The sequence below is a fragment of the Canis lupus genome, chromosome 7, assembly GCF_048164855.1.
Source record: "Canis lupus baileyi chromosome 7, mCanLup2.hap1, whole genome shotgun sequence".
NCBI lineage: Eukaryota > Metazoa > Chordata > Mammalia > Carnivora > Canidae > Canis > Canis lupus.
Genome location: NC_132844.1, coordinates 27669106 through 27692040, shown reverse-complemented (window position 1 = coordinate 27692040; position 22935 = coordinate 27669106). Strand labels below are relative to the sequence as shown.

Genomic DNA, 22935 nt, shown 5'->3' with positions numbered 1-22935 from the left:
TTTGTTGGAAAACATACAGTTTAACTAATTTTCCCTTGAAATCCATTCAGGCAAATTAATAAAAAGGAATCTGTACATCTCCTGCAATCCATTTCACCAAATGCTTTTAAGAAAAATGTGCAGGAGTTTTCCAAAACCCTAAACAAGCAAGGTTTTCCCTTCCTGCTATTAATAGAGAAATATCTTATTACAGTTCTGTAAACAGAGCCAAATTGAAAAAAATTTCATTTAAATGATGCTAGGGTTTCCAATGAAAACCACAAAACAAACTCAGAGTTAAGGCGATAATGCATCCCTGTTGTACCTTGGCACAGGAGCAAGCATTTTGCAGTGACCATCTGGGATATGTAACATTGTAATAAGGGCAAGGGCACCAACTCATAGAGGAGCCAAGAGGCAACACTTTTTTTTTCCTGCCAACTGTGATATATTCTAGTATGAAGGTTTTTCCAGAAAATCAGCATTTCAACTTGTATAAGCATTTGAAGACATCAGAAATTTTTTTACTACTATACCCCAAATGTCTAATGCCAAGCAAATAGTAGGTGCTCAATAAATACTTATTGATTTAAAATTTTTGGAAATGCAAAATGTTTTCTATGATAATGAAAATTTCATGATCCTTTGGGATCCTTTGGGATCCTTTTATCTTACCCTTAAGACACTGAAGGATATATAATTATTTACCCAAGAACAACATTTCGGGTGTGTTGAGAGGAGGTGTTATTTATCAAGTACTATTAAATTTATATACCTAAAATCACTTCTAAAATGCACTTTTACATCCAGATGGCTAACAGACACGTGAAAAGGTGTTCAACATCACTCCTCACCAGGAAAATACAAATCAAAACCACTGAGATACCACCTCATACAGTTAGAATGGCTAAAATTAACAACACAAGAGACAACAGGCATTGGTGAGGATGGAGAGAAAGGAGAACCTCCTGCACCATTGGTGGGGATGCAAACTGGTGCAGCCACTCCAGAGAATAGTATGGAAATTCCTTAAAAAGCGAAAAATAGAACTATCCTATGATCCAGCAATTGTGCTACTATAGCTATTTACACAAAGATACAAAAATATACATTCAAAGGAGTACATATACCTAGATGTTTATAGCAGCATTATCAACAACAGCCAAACTCTGGAAAGAGCTCAAATGCCCACTGGCTGATGACTGGATAAAGAAGATGTGGGGGATATATATATATATATATACACACACACACACACACACACACACATATATGCATATACACATACACACAGTGGAATACTACTCAGGCATAAAAAATGAAATCTTGCCATTTGCAACAACATGGATGGAACAAGAGGGTACTATGCTAAGTGAAATAAGTCAATCAGAGAAAGACAATTATCATAGGATCTCACTCATATGTGGATTTAAGAAACAAAACAGAGGAACATAGGGGAAGAGAGGAAAAAATAAAGACAAAATCAGAGAGAGAGACAAACCATAAAAGACTCTTAATCATAGGGAACAAACTGAGGGTGCCTGGAGGGGAGGGAGGCAGGGGGACAGGGTAATTGGGTGATGAACATTAAGGAGGGCATGTGATGTAATGAGCACTGGGTATGATATAAGACTGAAGAATCATTTACTTCTATCTCTGAAACTAACAATACATTATATGTTAATTTTTTTAAATGGACAAAGGATCTGAATAGACTTTTCTCTAAAGAAGATATACAAATGGCCAGTAAAGCATAGGAAAAGATGCTCACACCATCAATAATCAGGGAAATGCAAATCAATCACAATGAGATACCACTTCATACCCATGGCTATAATCAAAAAGATTGATAATAACAACTCTTAGTAAGAATATAGAGAAATCAGAATCCTCATACATTGTTGATCAGGATGTAGAATGGTGCAACCACTCTGGAAAACAGTTTGGAAGTTCTATAAAACATTACAACAGGACCTAGCAATTTCATTCCTAGGCATATACCCAAAATAAAGGAAAACATATGCCCATATGAACACTTGTGCACAAATGTTTTTAGCAGCATTATTTATAACAGCCAAACATGGAAACAATCCAATGTCCATCAGATGAATGAATAAATAAAATGTGGAAAATACCTACGGTGGAATATTACTTAGCAATTAAAAGTTTAAATACGGGATCCCTGGGTGGCACAGCGGTTTAGCGCCTGCCTTTGGCCCAGGGCGCAATCCTGGAGACCCGGGATCGAATCCCACGTCGGGCTCCCGGTGCATGGAGCCTGCTTCTTCTTCTGCCTATGTCTCTGCCTCTCTCTCTCTCTCTCTGTGTGACTATCATAAATAAATAATAATTAAAAATTTTAAAAAACCACATCCTTAAAAGTTTAAATACTGATCCATGCTACAAAACAAAGGAACTTTGAAAACGTTCTAAGTGAAAGAAGCCCATTATGAAGGATCACATATTGTGTATGATTCCATTTACCTGAGATGTCCAGAATAGGCAAATCAACAGACAAAGTATATTAGTGGTGTATTAGGACTTTGGGATAAAGAAGGGATGATGGGGAAAATGGGGTGACTGTTAATGGGCATGGAGGTTTTTGCAGGTGACGAAAATGTTCTAAAATTGATTGTGGTGATGGTTGCACAACTCTGAATATACTAAAAACCACTGAAGTTTTCATTAAATAGATGAACTCTATGGTTTGTGAATTATGACTCAACAAAGCTGTTATTCAGAAAAATGTTTTGGCTTTATAAAGTTATTCTAGTGACCTGATTAATATAATTTAAAATGTGAGAGGCACCTGGGTGGCTCAGGTCATGATCCCAGGGTCCTGGGATCAAGTCCCATGGGGAGCCTCCTTCTCCCTCTGCCTGTGTCTCTCCTTCTTTCTATGTGTCTCTCATAAATAAATAAAATCCTTAAATATATATATATATATATAAAATTTAAAATGTGGACACAGGATGCGTATGAAGGTCCAGCCTTGTGTAAATTCGACGAATTACAGAATAATCAACTGTTGTTTTACATTATTGTATCTGAGTCTTAGCATGAATAAAATCTTTCCAAAAAATAAATTCAAGTATTTTCTGGATGACAATTTAAATGTATTTTGAATGTACCTGGAATGATCTCTAGATATTTTACTAGATGGCATACTTATTCCAAAGTGAAATACTAGGAGATCCCTGGGTGGCTCAGTGGTTTAGCACCTGCCTTTGGCCTAGGGCATGATCCTGGAGTCCCGGGATCGAGTCCCACATCAGGCTCCTGCATGGAGCCTGCTTCTCCCTCTGCTTGTGTCTCTGCCTCTCTCTCTCTCTGTGTGTGTGTGTGTCTCTCATGAATAAGTAAAAAAATAAAATAAAAAGTGAAATAATATTATGCCATTCAGTAAGCACCATGAAAAAAATATTTGTTAACATCTATTTCTGTTCACTATAAAGTAGCAAATAAATAAAGTAGCAAATAAAGTTCAGATTCCTCCAAATACTAAAGTACATCCTACATATTATATAGCACTTTTCCATTTAAAAGATAAATTCTGGGCAGAGCAGCTGGCTCAGTGGTTCAGCGCCGCCTTTGGCCCAGGGCCTGATCCTGGGGACCCGGGATCGAGTCCCAAGTCGGGCTCCCTGCATGGAGCCTGCTTCTCCCTCTGCCTGTGTCTCTGCCTCTCTCTCTCTCTCTGTGTCTCTCATGAATAAATAAATAAAATCTTTAAAAGCTAAATAAAATACAAGATAAATTCTAAGTAATCCAATAAATTTAAAATAATAATACTGGTCAGGGTAATGGTATGTTCTTTGTAAAAACAGATATACACAAATATATATATTCCAAAAGTATATTTTATAGATATACTTTTATAAAGCTATTTTCCTATTAAGCTGAATGCTATTTATACACAGGCATATGAATTTATAAACTGGCATACACTGAAAGGAATGTAAAATTTCTCATCCCAGCCATTCCTTTCACACATAAAAACTGAGACCTAAACTGGTTAAAGTTTTTGTTCAAAACTATGATCAAGAAGTACATGGTTTGAAACCAAGCTCCCTAATTTCCAAGAAAATTATGTTCTCATCATACCAAAATTTCAAAAAAAATTATTATTTGAAAATCCATCAGCATGTAGATGGATACTAAGTTTATATATCTCGAATGTTTCTATACTTGAATATTTGTTCATTTCCATCATTGATTATGTTTTTAAGCTGAGCTTCTATAAGGTTGCATCCATGTATGCCTATTAACTATTCACATATTCAACCTTACTCTCAACTTACCTCAGCATACATGTTATTAAAGAATAATTATCAAAGATATTAAAACACAATGTGGTAGTAACTTAATAGCATTATTTAATTTCCAATGGAAGGCTTTAGAAAACCTCCATGTAGAGAAGTCATTAATTCCCCATGAGGAAACCCAGCATGATTGCACTTTGAAAGGATTCTTTACAAACCTAATTAAAGACAGCATCAGCATAGCATCCACCAACTCTACCATGACTCCTGAAAGAAGCTCATGAAATGATTATTTTTAATGGCTTTACAGCAGGTTTGCTCAGAGATTCCTCTCTTTGTACATCCTCTTCCCCATCCAAATCTTCCCAGAATTTCCCTATGTCAAAAATTACTCTTTTCTTCTAATCAAACTTCTGGCTATCTCAGAAGCTTCTGTTTATCTAATCCATACTAAGGTGTGAGTTGTTGATAGGTTTAAACCTAGAGAGCAATGTCTTGAGAGGAATTCACATTTTAAAGGTGAGGTTTCTTTTGCTCAGAATTTCACTAGTTAATGGGAAGAGTGAGTGTGATCCTTTGCTCTATCAGCAACAGTGTGGTCCAGTCTCTTCTGGAGGCCATGAAAGTCTCCTGACCCTCTACATTCCAGAAATCAGGGGTCAGCAAGTGGGTGCCCAAGTTGTTGACCTCTGGGAAGGAGCTTGTATAGAAGCAAGTGTTAATTTTCAAAATGTGACTGGCTGTGATAGCACCAACCTCACCTCATCACAATGTCCCTTGGAATGTTTTCCAGTCAAGAGGTCTAGAAGTGATCTGTCATCACTGGTCAGTGGTAAAAGCAGCTCATTCTTGTATCATTGCCCTTCTCCCCTGGACCAGAAACAAAACATACCACCATGTCCTCCTCTTCTTACATTTGAATTTTCATGTGTTCAACATTTGTCAGGGCTTCACCTTCAATGACATGGTCAGGGCACCAAGAAATTATATTTAGCACATGAAAAATGAATGCCAGACCCATTTCTCCATGCCTTGTACTTGAAAGCTACAAAATTTGTGTTCTGGGTGTTCATATGTGCACTTATTCTTGGAACAACATTTATAGACACTTTAAATGACTACCCTCCAAAGTCATAAAAGGGTTTAGCAACACACTTTAATATATAATTTCTTAAGCACTTTTTAATAAAATACAGATATATAATTATAATTATCAATGCACGTATATCATTTAATATAACGATAAAAGGCTAGTCTTTGAAGTGACATGATGATTAATATTTACAGTAAAACCTAAAGGAAACAGCAATTTGTACAATATTGCTAAATCAAAAAAAAATTAATAAAAAATTCTACTCATATTATTATGTAATTTCAAATCACCAACAGCAAAAAGGAAAATGCTCTCCCTATTAATACATATGAGTTTAGATCATTACTTTCCATGTTTTCTCAAGACAGAAAACTTTTTGAACTGTACTAAGCACTAAGGCTGGGATGTACTCATGAGGATTTTCCCAAATCTTTGTCAAGCTATTAATACCATACACAAACATCTTCTACGTATCTACCTACCAGAAAGATTTTGTGTCCCTTCGTGCTAATCTTCAATTTAAAAATCAATACTAATTTGATGAACTGTTACAAAATCCATGATGGAAGTTATCAATATCCATAAACAGAGTCACATCCTGTGCAAATATTTTTCAAACAGTTATGTGTCTACATATCTAACAGCCGTGCTGTTTTAAAGTCAAGAAGTAAATCGGGAGGTATACCCTTTCCCTATCTAAAGTAGGGATGAGTTAAAGCAACTCTGTTTAGCACTTAAAGGAAATCTCACTGCTGTAGGTTGACAAATATATGAAAGGTATTAAGTCAATGAACAGACATGTTATTTTAGTTTCTTAACAGACATTTGGTAATGCTCCTCATCATGCATTCTTAGCCTTTCCTACTCATCTCATAATATGCTATCAAAGTTATTTGTTTTGAAATCTTAAACCAAGTATACGTTATTTTAGGAGTTTTTAAAAAATTAATCCTATTTTCTTTTTTTCAGTTTGGAGGCTGAAAATGCTGTTGAGGTTAAAAGTTTTATAGATCCTTTATCATAATTAGTATCTTCCTCCTTCATCCTCTAAGAGGGTCTTTATGGTAATGGACTCTGGCCTTTGCACTACAACCCCCAAAAGACAGATTGCTGGAGATAACCCCCTGAAATTCCTTACAGTGTTATTTAATACCATAAAGGCCTAGAATCTATTTGTTTCGGGAAAGACTCAGACAGAGAAACAAGGTTAAGGAGGGGGGAGGTTTCAATTTGTAGGAGTTACAAGACATAAATAAGTAGCTTAAAGGCCTTTTTCCTTACTTATAGACCACGGGTCAAGAATCGCAAAGCAAGATGGAAAAAATATCCTCAATGAAAAACCACACTATAAAAACCTAAGGGACAGCTGACAATATTGTTCCTCTTGATTTAAAAAGATAGACATATCTCACTGGAATCAAAGAATTTGAGGTGGATTTATTTTCTTTTTGGCATTCCACTCATATCATATATTCCTTTCCTGGTGAAAATTGGAATTTAAAAATGTTTATAGAACATTCTTTAACGGTCTACTTAAAACTAAATAAAATGAGCAAAAGATCCAAAATACTGGAAATATATTCTCTGCAGATGAATAAATACCTCATACATACCCAATGGGAAGTGAAAAGAAAGTACAAGCCTCTCGTCCACCTTACTTAAGTAAATAATTATCATAGGTTGTGGATTTTTACAGAACTAAATCATCTAGTATCTGTGACAAACAAGACCAACAAGAACCCAAAAGCTAATCCTTCATGATTACAAATGCCTCGGAACTAATACTTAGACCTCAACTGGCTTTTGCATTTGAGGTTCTCACACTGTGCCCAAGAATAACAGAAATCACAAGACTCTGTGTGCTGGTTACTGTTTGTTATCAACACTCAAGTATGAAACTGTGTAGAGCATTTTTCTGATAAATTAAGTTATAAGTCTTGGTCTGGTTAGTATCACTGCCAAGTTTTAAGTTTGCTGTTTGGTTTTTAAAAGAGTCTGAGAATTTTGGCTAAACATACTACTTATGCCAATACCCTGTGCAACTAGATGAAATAGGGAGAAAAAAAGAGGGAGGATGTGGTTTTGCAGGCTGCAAAACTCCACATGCTATATACAGTATACATATATACCATAGATAATTACAATCTCACCATGAGAAAGTCAAAACACTCAGTGAGCCTTCATGTCCTATTATATGTAAATCTTACAAGCTACTGATACTTTCTTTTCATATTGCTTTCAGAAAAAAGAAAAGGAAAATGAAGAAAAAAATACATTAGACCAATTTGCATATGGTTTAACTTCAAGGATGCATCAGACCATATGTGCAGACACTTGAGATGATGACAGAGTTAAGCTTCCTAGGGTCCTAGAGTCAAAGAAACTCTGCTGACCCCCACTGCTAAGCAGGTGCACTCCTTCCACAGGGGGCAACATCTGCCGATCGGTCATGGTCCCACTCGGTGAGGACCCCAAGAAACTTCCTTGGGAAGAAACAATTTTCTCAGGACTGGCAGCCAGTTTGGGGGATGTAGAGAAATTATATCCATACAAAGCACAGGGGCTGTGTAACCTGAAAGTGTTATAGGAGCCCTGATGGGTCTGGTTAGCAGCAAAGGCGTTGCTGGAGGGTGAAGGCATGATGTATTGAAGCTGGGGAGACATCCCCGAAATTTGCATGGACAAGCTGGTCTGTGGGCAGCTGAAAGTGTCTCCATCAGTGCCACCCATGGACATGTTCACCGAGGTGCTGCTGCTCACGCCCACATAGGAAGGAGTCCTGGGCGCTGCGAAGGTCTCGCCAGTCTGGTTGGTGAGCCTGTTGTAGGTTTCAGCCAAGGAGGTGCTGTATCGGTTGAGGGTGAGGCCCGAGCGGGCACAGGCGGAGTAGTCGGCCGGGGCCAGGCTACACAGCTGGCTGGTGTTGGGCCCCAGATGGAAGGCAGGAGAAGAACAAGGGGAGCCAGACAAAAGATGAGGGTGGGTGGCAGGAACGCCATTCCCAGAGCCTTGGAGCAGTGTGGAAGAACTTGTATTTCCTACAAAAGAAGTTGAAATGTAAAGGGCAAGGACTGCACTGCCATGTTTTCCTTTCAATTTTGTGAACAGGAGCTAGACAATGCTTGTCACCAGGAAGCCCACACTGAATGGTGAAAAGGAGATGGTCTTGGCTCTCAAGGAATTATAATTTACCTGAATTCAGACTGAAATATTTTAGACACAGATCTTCTCAATATTTCTAAAGCAAATGATCTCCCCAGGCAATAATCTTTTTTATTGCAGAAGATAGCAGGACACTACCACATAGAATTTTCACATTTTCTCCTTCCATTACCTTTCCCAAAGTTTTCTGATTTTCTCTAATAGATATCACAAACAATGACTTTCCTGGCAACTTTATAAATTTCATCTTACTCTATCTTGTTCCAAAATTACAGCCATAACCTCTCTTCTTCCCATATTCTTACTCTTTCAGCAGACCTTGTTCTGGGTCAATAGAAGGAAGCAAATTGGTCATAGGATACACCCTGTCTCAAACATATCTGTAGCTTCTCACTAGAAGCTTCTCTGCATCCAATGGCTGTACCACGTAGGGCTATTACAAGAAGGCAGTAGTCTAGAACTTCAACAATCTCATTTCCAACCAGAAAACAGGTGGGTGAATCCCATGCTAACACAAGAGCAGAGGCCCACCAAATAAACAGTCCTGTGAAACAGAGCAGGTGGTTGACCCTGCGTCCAATCAATAACGGTGGTTGTGGCCATCTGCCCTTCTCTGGGTTCACTGGCAGATTGATGTCTGCAAACTTGATGAAACTTAGAGGGAGAATTACAACAGGCCGGATGGGTTGTAAAGCCTTCACAGCTCCAGCAACAGTGTTTTATATAGCTTCTCAAAATCATCTCAAAGCCCAATCCAGTCGATGATAATTATCTAAAACCCAGCATGTTGATTGTCAGTGGGGTGCTGGGCAGGATTGGGTAGACAAAGCCTGAGTGTCGGAGCATGCTGACAGTCCTAAGACAATTATGCTGAAGGAAGTGAAGAACGAAGCTGGCAAGAAAGGGTGAACTGGCACCTGCACCGGCAATTCCCTGTGAGGTGGACCCGGCACAAGAGCCCACAGCCCAACTCTAATTTTAACATGACATTTAAGGGTGAGATAAAGGTCATGAAATATATAAATAGCCTAAAACATCCAAGACTTAACCTACAACCATAAGAGCCATTTCTCTGGTTCCCATCCCCATTCCCCACAGAAAAGAGATGGATCCTGTAACGAGGATATTGGTGATGAGGTTGCCACTGTGGAGGCAAATGATGACAGGTGGATATTTCAGTGCCTGAGCTTCCAGTCAAGAACTGGCTATATATGTGACACAGGAGGCTCTTTGTTTTACCTTGCTTGGGAATCCCAGGGATATCTTCAAAGGTGAGAGTCCGTAGTGAAGGTCTCCAGAATGCATATGACTCCACAAGGGCTTCCAAACCCATTCTAAATAGAAGGATTGGGATGGAGGTGGACAAAAGAAGCCTAGTTAGGAGCAGTTGGAGCTTCCGCCAGTAATAAGCAGCTCAGAACACATCACTGGTGTTGACAGTGTCCCCCCCACATTGGTAGGGCTAGGAGCTCGGCATAGGAAAAAAAGAAATGCTTCAGTGATGGGCTACCATTCTGTCACTAGGAGCAGAGGACAATGGAAACCACCCAAGATATCCTGTTAACATTCTCAGAAAACTAAGCTGACCTGGGAGAATAAAAAACTGTCCCTCTGCACTAAGGAGCTCAATTGAAAAGGTCCATCCTAGCTGATGGGAGTCCAAGGCTCTCTGCTGTGATTCAGAGTCCACCCTGCACCCCTGTAACATAACTTCTCCCTCTAATGAGGAAGGCTTTGCCACAAAAGCTTAACCCAGTGAAGCCACTTTTTTCCAAAGAGCCATGTCTGCCATTATTCGGTGCCTTGGTAGCCAGCTTTAGAAGAACACTCATCCAAAGAATACCAACTTCTCTCTGGGGGGCACAATCCATCATACCCAGTACAGCCAGAATAGGCTCTCCCTCCAACAATAGGAAGTCCAGGGGGGTAGGAGGCAGCACTGACTTCTCAGCCCAACATGCAGGAGGAATACAGAAAGGTGATCTCAAAGGCCAGTATAATATATGGATCTAGTATTAGAATCAAACATTCTTTTCAGGCTCCTACACACACTTAATGAATGGATACTTAAAGAGACGGGTAAGTGGGTTGTAAACTACTTACATGACATATATATATATTTGAAAACAAAGGTAACCACTCTGAATGCATATATCAATGTATATGTCTCCTACTGTGAGTGATTCAGAATCCTTCTCTCCTTGTATTAGAGAATTAAATTCTGGAAATGAGGCACTTCACTCAACTAGCCCATTCTTAAGACCTCATCAGTCTTCCTTCAACTACCAAAGCCCTAAGCAATTTGTTAATCTTAATATCATTGTGATTTTCATGAAACATAGAGCTCCTTTGTAGGAAATGCCTGCTTTCTGAGTATCAAACAATATTCATACTTCTCTTGTGATACAGTTTTATTTCACACAAATAATCTGTATTTAATGCAAATGTTAAAAAGTGAGTCTTTAATCCCTTGCACTCAACTTGCTACTTCCTCTGGATACCTTGTATCCCCAAATCATGAATTATTAACTAAGACTAGAGGAATCTCCTGCCCCCAGAGTCATACCGCCTACACAACACGGGGAAAACTCTAGGAGCAGCCTGGGTGACTCAGCGGTTTAGCGTCTGCCTTAAGCCCAGGGCTGCCTTCAACCCAGGGCGTTATCCTGGAGACCCGAGATCGAGTCCCATGTCAGGCTCCCCGCATGGAGCCTGCTTCTCCTTCTGCCTGTGTCTCTGCCTCTCTCTCTCTGTCTGTCATGAATAAATAAATAAAATCTTAAAAAAAAACTCTCTAGATACTCGTAGTACATGATATGTGCAGATAAAACATCTTACACAACTTGCCCTACTGTTCTGAGGTTTTCCACACTGAATTTACTTCTTCAGAGTGTTCAGAGTGTAGACTCCATTAATTTGTTGATGTCTGTCATGATTCCATGAAGCGTCACTACCCCATCTTAGTGACATAAGGAGACAGCAATGTGTGTGTGCATGTGTGTGTGTGTGCATGTGGATGGGTGGTATTGAGTCCAAACACAGGCTTGCGTACATGAACCATCCTCACAGGAGTCCACATGTGGACCTGACTTATCTCTCAAGTCACAAGTTCAGGGGATGCTACTGTGGGACTGTAGGAGCACTTCAAAGAGCCATCCCCAGCCTCATACAGGTGCTAGCATTGGGCTGTCAAAGGGGAGAGCAGGGCACAGCATGGACCTGCACATGCCTTCCACCAGGGCTGCAGAATCTAGCTTTGGATATAACCAGTGTTCTACAGAGAGAGGACTATTTCATGGTAAGAAAACTAGACTGGGGGTCAGGAGAACTGGGCTGTGGCTGTAACGCATTAAAATTCACTGTGTGACCCTGGGCAAATGTTTTAACCTCCCTGGGCTTCAGTTTCCCACAAAGTGAAGATTAGAACATGAAAGCTCTGCATCCTTTCTTAGCTCTCAAGTTGTTTGCTCCTAAGTGATTTCCAAAACCAGACATCATATCTGTGGCTGACTGCAAGCCAAATGCAAGATCACTCTAACTCAATAATATTTTATACACATTGAAGTATTGATTTGGGGGCAGTTTGGCAGCTTGGTCAGACCCAAAATCCCATGTAGCCTGCAGGTTGCATTTAATACTCAACTAATGAATGCTGGGTACTATTTATCTGATTACTCTATATTTAGCCTGTGCTAGGTTTTATAGCTTTCTAGAAACAAGCTTTTAAAAATGCTAAAGAATGTTAGGACGCAGTTTTGTATAAAACTGCTTTTTTATTGCCACACAGATGAGTTTTAATAATCATAGTTTTAAATATTAAGGATACCAAAGTGGTCATGGAGTGGTCTCGACGAGGAGTTTGCTAAGAGGTAATTAATAAGCATTCACTGGACTTAGATATTTATTAACTATGGAGATGAGCATTATTGCATTATTTGTTTTAGCAGTGTAAACTTTATTATGCTTCAAATACAAATCCATAGACCCATTGGGGAGACATTGATCATCAAAAACCAGTAACCCTAAGCTTTAAAGAGATGCTCTGAAAATGATGTATCTACAAGTGATCTGACTTGGAGCTATTGATATTTTTTTTTGAGGCTGCTGTTTCACACTGCAAGTTCCAGAAAGGATTTCAGATATTTTGCAGGAAACAGTTATAAAATATTTATTAGCTGAATCTGGACTTTTTAAAAAAGGCCTTCATTTTCTCCAGTAATGGAGACTTTTCCCATCTAGTTAAAGAAAAGATAAAAGGCACCTCCTGCAGGAGTGTAGCCAAGGCGATAATTTATACAAGATGCCTTTGAACAATTTCCACATTTTATCACCATCCTAATTTATGCTATCAAATGGCCAAGTTTATTTAGTAAAATGGTTATGTTTTTCCTGAAGTATTTAAAGCAAAGAAATTTCTGTACCTTCCTGAGTAAAAAATTTTATAGGGTCAAACCTAAGGCCTAACTGAAGAATGAAACTATTCTCAGCACATAAATTCTCTTTCACGTAGCAAATGTCTTGCAGGAGAGCTTTTAAGGACTGAAGCTACTGATTCCTATAAAATAGGCTGTAGAACCATAAATAACCAGGAAGGGATAATTTTTAATTAAAGCAAATTGTTTTATAAAGTTTAAAAAAATCACAAGTCCATGTTTATTTCTTGTCCTGCTTAATTTGTTTATTTCATATATGGGGAAAAATAAAAACAGAAATTTATATTAAAAAGTAATAACAATAAGACAACAGACCAAGGGTATTAAAGAAATATAATGAACTTTTCTCCATGGACTTTCTTCTCTATTTATATGAAAAAAATACCACTCCTTCCCCAAGCCCTCAATACCAAGGCACCCTCCAAGTCTTACATATAACTTAAACTCTTTTTTAAGGAAAATAATATGTAAGTTAGAAGTCTTTAAAGCTGACCAAATTCCATCTTCCCCATACATGAGTTTTTGCATTTATCAATGGGAAATGTTAAAATTAGATTTCTAAAAAGAGAATGTTGATTTATATATATTTAGCATTGTGAAATAAGCACTGAAGAGCTATCTATTATTGGCAGGAAAACTAATATTAATGAGACAAAAAGTGAAATTATTCTGAATAAGAAAACTATGTATAGACTCAACATCTTTTTCTTGTACTATGATATTGCTTAAACATTTGGAACAAAACAAAAAATTAAAAATTTCAAGAGTTAAAAACATAATTCATTATGTTCTGTATGACCATGAAAAACTTTAAAAGTTTTAGAGTCAGGGAAGAAATAGTAGCCAGCACCACAGATGCCACACCTATATACATGTAAAATAAAGGGATGGAAAAAATTCATATTGAACCTAGCATTTTGACCCCATCATATCAAACCAAGATTTAGTAGTTAATTTTCACCAATCCCACTGATTTTTTTCACGGAACAAATTCAAATGCCTGTTCATTATGCTGACATTTCTAGAATTCTTACTGGAAACTTATCATATACATCTAATCATCTCACCTCTATTTGTAGGTTTATTCTCTATTGTTATCTATCCAAAAATACACCTTTAAAAATATTTTTAAATGTACTGCTTAAAAAATGAACCGACAGTATACAAGCAGTGTGATTCCCCCAGTGTTGATAGCAGTGTGTCTGCTAGGTCAATCCTACAGGACAGCCTGGACACTGTTCCTGGCTGTATATGCCTCAAGCTGCCTTCCTGGAGTTCCAGTGAGCTTTAATAAATGTATTCACTGCTTAAGGAAAATAACAAAATCAAAGACTCTTAAATGGATAAATACTGCACTGCTTTACCAAAACCACAAGAAGATCCCACCAGAGTATTTATCAATGTAGAAGTCACCCCAAAGTCTCCTATTACCCCTCACTAGTGACCTTCTCAGTTACGAAAATATTCAACTTTTAGAAACTCCTCTGGAAGGGTACCTGGGTGGCTCAGTTCGTTAAGCATCTGTCTTCAGCTCAGGTCATGATCCCAGGGTCCTGGGATCCAGCCCCAGGTTGGGCTCCCTGCTTAGTGGGGAGTCTGTTTCTCCAGCCACATGCCAACCCCCCCCCCCCACCATACTTGCTTTCTCTCAAATAAATAAATAAAATATTTTTTTAAAAAAAGAAACTCCTCTGGACAGAAAAGTTAACCAACAGCTAATGTAACATAACAAAAGCCAAGCAAAGCTGTTCTTACATTAAAACAAAACATCTAAAAAGACAGAGTAATTTCGATATCTCAGACAACAGGTATTATAGGAATACCTGCAAATCTTCCTACAGAATGAAGAATTTCAGAGGAAATTATTGTCCTATTATTAGTTTTGTTGATGTACCTGCACTAAGTTAAAGTCTACTCTACTCTTCATGCATTTCAGCTGCATTTTAGTACTCATGTTGCATGGTGTTTAAAGAATGCCACTGTATATGAGTGTGTTCTGCAAGCACTTTAGTGTATTCTGGGAAAAGATCTGTCTGCACCAACCTTGCCTGAATAATCAGCTGAAAGAAACTAAAAATCTGGACTACCACCTGATTGTTTTCTCTACAATTTTAACTCACAAACTGTCCCTAAAACAATACAATTGAGGATTTTGACTTCCTGTAGACATAGCCTATACCAACTTTTCAAGAATACCAAGTTTTCAAGAAATATTAGAATAATTCGTGGAGTAAAGTCATAAAAATTACTCAAATATTTCTTTTTAAAAGGTTTAAAAACATTTAAGTCAAAGCCTTACCCTGAAGAGGCATCTGGAGCACGTTAGTCTATTATTACTCTCTATTACTATCAATACTTATTTTAGAAAATGTTGCACCAAACTATATTGGAATAGAATCATATCAATAAATTCAGAAACTCTTGGCACACAGACAAGGGTGATCTGCTTTTTGATAAAAGTTATAGAGTGGAATTCATTATTGTTGCTCTCCCTCCTAGTACAAACACTATAAAACACAACACAGAAAAAATAAACAAGTGTGTGGCTGTCAGCACAGCCAAGACAAATTTGGAAACTGAAGAACATGAGCTCTCTTGGCAATGGGGAGTAGTTTCATATTCTAGTTGGAAATCTGAGAAAACAAGAAATCCTATCATAAACCAAAGATAGAATCAATAGATTGTTATGACATCACTAAGCAAATTATAAACCAACAGCGATGCAGAGAGGCTATTGACTTATAATACTGAAGCCCCAGGGCACAGAGGGCAGGCTATCAACTTAAGATACTGAAACCCCTGAGTCCTGAAGGGGCAGCTTTCCTCAAGGTTCCTACAAAAGTGGTATGCACTGTGCACCCTGAGAACTTGCATTTTTCAGCCAGAATCACACATCAAAGTTCACCTTAGGAATTGGCAAGCCATAGCACTACAACCAAAATTAAGTTATATCCAAGGCCCAGTGGTAGTGACAAATTTTAATCCGTATCAGAAAATTATTTCAAAGCCATGTCAGTAAACTGTTATAATGGAAAATTCACAACAAAAAGTCAAATATGTTTATTGGAGCCAGAATGTTCTTCACTAAATCTTACCTGTTACGCCCAGAGTCTCGAAAGCCTTTGGCAAAAGGATTCCTATCTATCTTCAGGCGAGTAATCTACAGAATACAAAAAAAAAAAATCATATCAAATATTATAAATGTCAAGTAAGGTAATTCAAAACAGAAATGGTGGAAGAACTACAAGTAATTTCAAAATAGACTGTGTTCCTCTCCCCTATTTCTCCAGTATTTTACTCCCTTAGCTGCAAAGCCAGAAGAAAATTTTAGAAATCTCCTAGACATTCATCTGCTATGAAAGACATTCCCACCTGCAAATAAAACTCTGTAAATAAAAAATAAATAAATAAATAAATAAAACTCTGTAAATAAAATCTGTTTTGCTTTTAATATCATAGAGAAAGAAATTCTGAATCGTGTGTTGATAACAACTTGTCCTTTGTTTGACAATCCCCCTGAACTAAAGCTCTTCATCTTAACTTTGTGACATGGTTTAATCCTGTTTCTCTTAGTAACAGGTAACAGCTAATATCCAACTTCTATTTAGTCAAGTTATTTATACACTTGAATGTTGTTAAGCTCCTACGCATCCCTCTGTTCTTCAGAATTAGGTAACATACACTTCTTCAAGTTTTCTGCCTCTGTATTTTTGTCTCTCTTTGAATCATCTTTATGGCTCACATTTGAAAATTTTATTCTTTCCTCTATTTTCTGCTGAGTCCTGACCTAGTCAGAGCGAAACAGTGAATGTCTAACCAGGGCTAACCACTACTGGAAGGCTCTAATGAGATTAAATCTTATTCATGAAGTAGAAATAAATGATGCTTTAATTTTAACAGAAATTTGGGGGTGGAATTTTTACAAATGGTCTAATCATCTCCATTATATATATATATTTTTTTTTATTTCTACCATCGTGTAATTGACACTAATAATAACATCTATTTCTTAATAGGTCTCCACCTTGCTCAGAGGAAGTTACAGCCTATTTTCTAAGAAGTACATCATGCTTTGTCTTCTAAGCTCTTTGGCTTAGTGGAATCTACAAAGTTAATGAACACACTTCTGATGGTACCATTTTGGCTAAGGACAAATGAACGCTGTTGGTTAACACTAGGGCCAAGAAAAGGCATCTCTGAAATGTATCTGCAATGCCCCTATATTCTCCTGTGTGTGTTCTCAGCCATCCTCCAATTAGCTACACGACACTTGACATACATGTGCTCCACAGGATATTGTCTTAGCATGTGAATAAAACTACATTATAAAGGCTATAATATAAGGGTATGCTAATAAATTCAGCATGTCTGCCATTCATTGAAGGAATTCTTTATAGTTCATTATAACTTAAGTATTTGTTCATTTAAATAATATTTAAATAACATTAAATAATTTACATGTTCATTTAAAATAGCATTTCAAAAAAGAGTACAGATTTACATAATGGTGCCTTGTCTGAATATAGATATGTTACTATTGCCAATATTTTTATTACTGAGTGCATACTATGTATGCTTACTAAGAATTTTATACATATATTTCATTCTCATCGCAATTTATATGTAATTATCCCAATCTTATGTTTTCTTTTAAACAGAGGCCTAAGTTTCCTATGATCTTAAGGTTACTTGGCCATAGAACTAGGCTGGGACCCTGGGCTTCAGAACCCCATGCTATTAACCACCAAGCTAAGCTGCTTTACCAATTTTCCATGAGTTCTTAAAATAGGAGCCAGGAAGCAAAAAATTAACATCATTGTATTTGGTCATCAACAATGTCCCTTCTAATTTTTTTACCCTATTAATTGATTTGTCAAAGTTTGTCAATTGGTATCAGTCAACATGTACCAAAAAGCCCACTGCATCATGTTTATTGTATCACAGAGGCTGGGAGAAAATACACATTTGACATAGTTCATTTGTTTGTGTTTGAGAGATAGAAAAAGAGACAGATAAACTGGGGTTGCTTAAAAGGTCCTAAATGTCTCTGCTCTCTTCTCCTCATACATAATGTTTTTCCTAAAAAACAAATAAATAAAAATTCATTTTCTAAACTTAACATATTTTAAGAACCTCCTCCTAATTCTCTCCAGTCCTTCTAAAGGCTAACTTAAGGTGCTTCCTCAAAGCCTATAAAGAGCATGACAATGTGAGTGAGAGGACAGGATGGCTTCGGCTATGGGACTGGCAGCTCACATGGATGAGAGCAGATGCACCCCCCAGGCCTAAAGGAGGTTGTAGGGGCAGGACCCAAATCTCTTTATAAGCTTTAAAACAATAAAAAACACAACTGAGAAATTATAAAGCCTTAAAATGTAAATAAATGTAAAAAGAAGACCTAAAATAATTCTCCTAATCACTAAAATTAAAAAAAAAAAAGTCTATCACAGACTACATCAGTCTCAATTACATCACTATTTTTTATGAAAACTGGCCATAACCGCATGGACTAAATAACTGCCTTGAATCAATTTTCTACCTACTAGACACAGACTTAAAGAAATATATATGCTTACCTATGTTGAAAAGAAATATATCACTTTTGAAATTATTACTAATTTTATGAAAAGATTACTCCACAGCTGAGGACCTCTCAGGCTATAAGCATATATATCACCCTCTGTCACAATTAAAATGTATCTTGAAAGAAATAGCCTTTTTTGTATATACCAAAATGACTACGTAAGATAAATGCTTCTGAAATATTTCCTATAATACATGGGTTATAGTTTTAAAATAATGTGAGTTATCAAATCCCATGTTCTATGATCAATTCAGGTTTCATATTCTATGTGCCAATTTCCTAGGCAGTACATATGCTTTTTTTTTTTAAGAGAGAGAGCGAGGGCAGCCCAGGTGGCCCAGTGGTTTAGCACCACCTTCAGCCCAGGGCGTGATCCTGGAGACCTGGGATCGAGTCCCACATCAGGATCCTTGCATGGAGCCTGCTTCTCCCTCTGCCTGTGTCTCTGCCTCTCTCTCTCTGTCTCTGTTTCTCTCATGAATAAATAAATTTTAAAAATCTTTAAAAAAAAAAAAACAAAAACAGAGAAAGCGAGTTAGTGCAGGGGAGGGGCAGAGGGAGAGAGAGAATCTCAAGCAGACTCCATGCCCAGTGCTGAGCCTGACACAGGGCTCCATCTCATGACCCTGAGATCATGAGCTGAGCCAAAATTAAGAGTCAGACACTCAACTGACTAAGCTACCAAGGAGCCCCCACATGCTCTTTAATCTTAATTATGACATCATGATTTGACATCTCAAAATGGAATGCAAACCTACATTGTTAATCATGAGACACATTCTTATCTAAAGAAATTCTCACTCTAAGTAGCCTTACTTGGGGATTCATGGATAAAAAATTATTTATATATACACACATACACATCCTGGAGGTCTTCTATGGCAATTGCTTTTTGACACTTCATAACATTTAGATACAGTGAAAAGGATAGCTAGCTTTCTATTGACACCTGAAATGAAAAGTCTAGAAAGACAGTAATTCTGAGAACAGTACCTGCTGATTCTGATAGGCAGTGACAGTCGTGAAGACAGTTTCTGGAAAGGAGAATGCCTTTACTCCCTCCCCAGATGGAACAGGCTTGATGGGAGAAAGATCATCCCCACAGTCTTTACGGATGACATGGACCCGTGGTTGGTATTTGTGCATAGAATGAAGGATAATCTGTGTCAAGGAAAGAAAGCCAAATATATCAGGAACTTCTGCCCAATCTCAGCACCATGACTAAATATTTAATGTGTAAAATAAATCCCAGTTGGAAATGAAAATTTCCAAAGATGCAGAAGTGCCAATTTAATACAGTATGTCAAAATTAGAAAGAGAGGACTAAGAAGTTATTTGTAATATATGCATAAAAATACAAAAGGAAAAAAATCGTTATTTTGGTGGAACTCTGCATACAACCATGAACTTAACATCTAATTTTCTGTTTCTGAAAACATAAGAATAAATTCATCAGCATTTTATTTATAATGAGCCAAAGGGAACATAACAGTCCAAACAGTAAAACTAAAAATAGAGATTGAAATGATTATTTAAATTCTACCACACCCATCCCCTGAAAATAAGTATTTGCACACCACAGTTTTCTTCAGATAACATTCTTCCACTATGGTGATGGCAACATGTCCAGTCAAGGGCAAAAGGAATTTTAAGGATACCCAGGAATCTGCCTTATGTGTGGCTTACAACATCCCTGGTTTGTCTGGAGAACCTAGGGTTCATACCTCCACCACAGAGAAACTCCCAAAACCCAGGCACCTAGGGATAGAAAAGCTGCTGCACTCAAACTCTTCTAGGGAAATCGGATAATATGGTTCAACTATCCTCTACACTATGATTCCAATTCTGAGAATTTATCCAAGAAACTATTTCAAAAAAAAAAAAAAAGGCATTTCATGTATAGAGATGAGCAGTGAACCATCTTATAACAGTGAAGAAACTACAAGCCACTTACATGAGTAGATTGGTTAGGTAAATCAAAGTCCATGCAACGGAATAGATGTTATTCAGCCATTACTAAGTGCTATTTGGGACATTTTTAACCACAAAATAAAATGTTTCTTTTTAAATCTTAAATGATCCAATTTGTTTATAAACTTACCACAACTGCATGAAAACAGACTGTAAAAAGGACCCACAGAAAGATATAAACAGTGATCATCTCTGGATAATGGGATTGTGGGTGAATTTTTTTTCTTTTTCTTTATGTTTTATGCTTCAAGGTATTGGAGGTAGAATACAGAAACAGCCTTATCCAATGAAATTTTCTATTTGCCGCTGGACATCTACATTCGGGTTTTTGTTAATGAGTTCAGTTAATAAAGCTCTATCTTCCCTGAGTTACATGATTTGAATTCAGGTTTGGGTCACTGGGAGTTTTGAGAAGAAATTCTTAAAGAGAGTCTTGGAGAAACACTGTAGTTGACCTGTCTCCTGTTTTGCAGGATACAGGCAGTGTAATAATGCCAAATTCAGAATATTTGGTCAGCCCCAAAACAAATAGCCCTATACCTGGAGAGCATGTTTGCTGCCACAAAAGGAAGCCTTTACTCCCTGGCAGTTATCAGTGTGATGGTCAGTTTTGCTTTGTTTTGTTTTTTACCCCCAAATTTTCTTTCTATCAGTGGAAGAGATGCCTGGATGGCAGATCTAATGACAGTGCCCACCAGACTTGCTTGATGGGGGCAAAGGGGTGCAGTGTGAATATAAGAAAAGAATAAGAGAACACAATAGCCCTCAGGTCACCTGTGGATATATACATGGATCTGCAACCTCTGGAAAAGTCTCTTTCCAGGTCTAAAAAAAAGACATAACTTCAGTAACCCATTAGCAGCTCACAAAAGTCAGTTTAAAGGGTTGCAACCAAAAATTTTTTAAATAAATAAAATTATAAAGTAGAAACGTAGAGTGTGCTCCTTATAGTAACGATAAGTACTATTTTGTAAAACACCATTTTCCTTGCATGTCTTTACACCAGGTCATAATGTAACGTGTACATCTGGTTATGTGAGTCAGGTAAAAAGTCTGAAAAACACAGATGCAAGACCTATTCTAATGACTCTAATGATCAGCAAATTTCAGAGTAAAAGAGAAATTAGAGAAAGCTACCTTATATCAAACAAACAAAAATAAGTACATAACTAATTTCAAAAGACTAAAACAAAACAAATTGACTGGAATGAAGGAAATAAACACTGATTCAGGTTTCTACTTACAGGTTGATGAACATAGGTTCTTGTTTTATGAAGTCTTTGTTCTCTCAAGCAGATTCTCCATATAGTATATATACTTAAATTTTATTTCTTTCTTTCTATCCTTACAGAATTTCCAAAATCACATAAGGTGGGGTATACTGAAGTAGGGTATAGAAATAGCTGATGTCTACCTATGTCTGCACATTAAAGGGCACATGCCACCAGAAATTTAGAGATTGTCCCAGCAAAATAACATACTTTCAATATTATCTAGAGGAATTTAGTATATCCCCAGATGTTTTCAGGGAACGTTGAACAAGCCTCAGTTCATCTGGATAAAACAGCATTATTTGCTTCTTAATGATCTATCAAACTTACAATGATGAGTGATCAATAACATTCTGCTTATTTAATAAAACAAGTAGAACCTTGGTCTTACAAACAAGGAAACCACAATGATAATGCTGAAATTCAAATAATTATATCTGATCTGCATGTTCCATGCTCTCTGTTCCATTTAAAGGGAGGATTTTTTTTTTTTTCCTTTTTGGCATTACCTAGTAACAAACAGTCACATGGTCTAATATTCATAAACACTGAGTGCTGTCCCATGTGCAGGTTAATATACATCTTTCCACCCTAAAGACACTAGTTTTAAGTCAAAAGAAGCACAATATTATTTATCTTTCATGTGAAAGGACCTAAAGTGCCTGAAGTTTGACAGACATGCCAAATTATCTTAATTTTTTTAAGATATATTGATTTATTTGAGAGAGAGAACAGCAGGGAGAGGCAGAGGATAGAGAGAGTCCCAAGTGGACTCCCTACTGAGAGTACAGTTCAACACCAGGCTTTATCTCACAATCCTGAGATCATGACCTGAGCCAAAATGAAGAGTCAGACACTTAACCGACTGAGGCACCCAGCTGCCCCTCTAATTTTTTAGGGAAATATTTTCCTCCAGACATCAAATTCCAGATGAATAGGGAAACATGCGCACAATGAGAAGGAAATATCTTACCCAAGCATGCTAACCATCTGCACATTGGTAGCCCAAGGACCAGTCTTAGATTCTATACAATTCAATGTAAAGCTGGCTACAGATTCCCCAAGGAGTAAGGAGAGATTATAAAGTCTTTACAACATTAGTCTTTACAAGATTAGTTGTAAAGTGACAGGACATTTAGTCTAGATTCTTACCAATATTGGTGAATATTGGGAAAATGGT

At 37.3% G+C, this 22935-nt stretch overlaps 1 protein-coding gene across 1 annotated transcript in view; it reads right to left on the bottom strand.

Moving 5' to 3' along the window:
• Positions 1–5378: 5378 nt before the first annotated feature.
• TBX18 (T-box transcription factor 18) overlaps positions 5379–22935 on the bottom strand; it is a 28540-nt gene continuing 10983 nt past the window's right edge. Inside the window, exons 5-8 of the mRNA XM_072832166.1 lie at positions 19507–19674; positions 16025–16089; positions 9736–9830; positions 5379–8372 (exon numbers count right to left, since the gene is read on the bottom strand). Of these exons, the coding sequence (XP_072688267.1) occupies positions 7648–8372; positions 9736–9830; positions 16025–16089; positions 19507–19674 (1053 nt within the window). The 3' untranslated portion in view covers positions 5379–7647. The remainder of the gene's footprint in view (positions 8373–9735; positions 9831–16024; positions 16090–19506; positions 19675–22935) is intronic.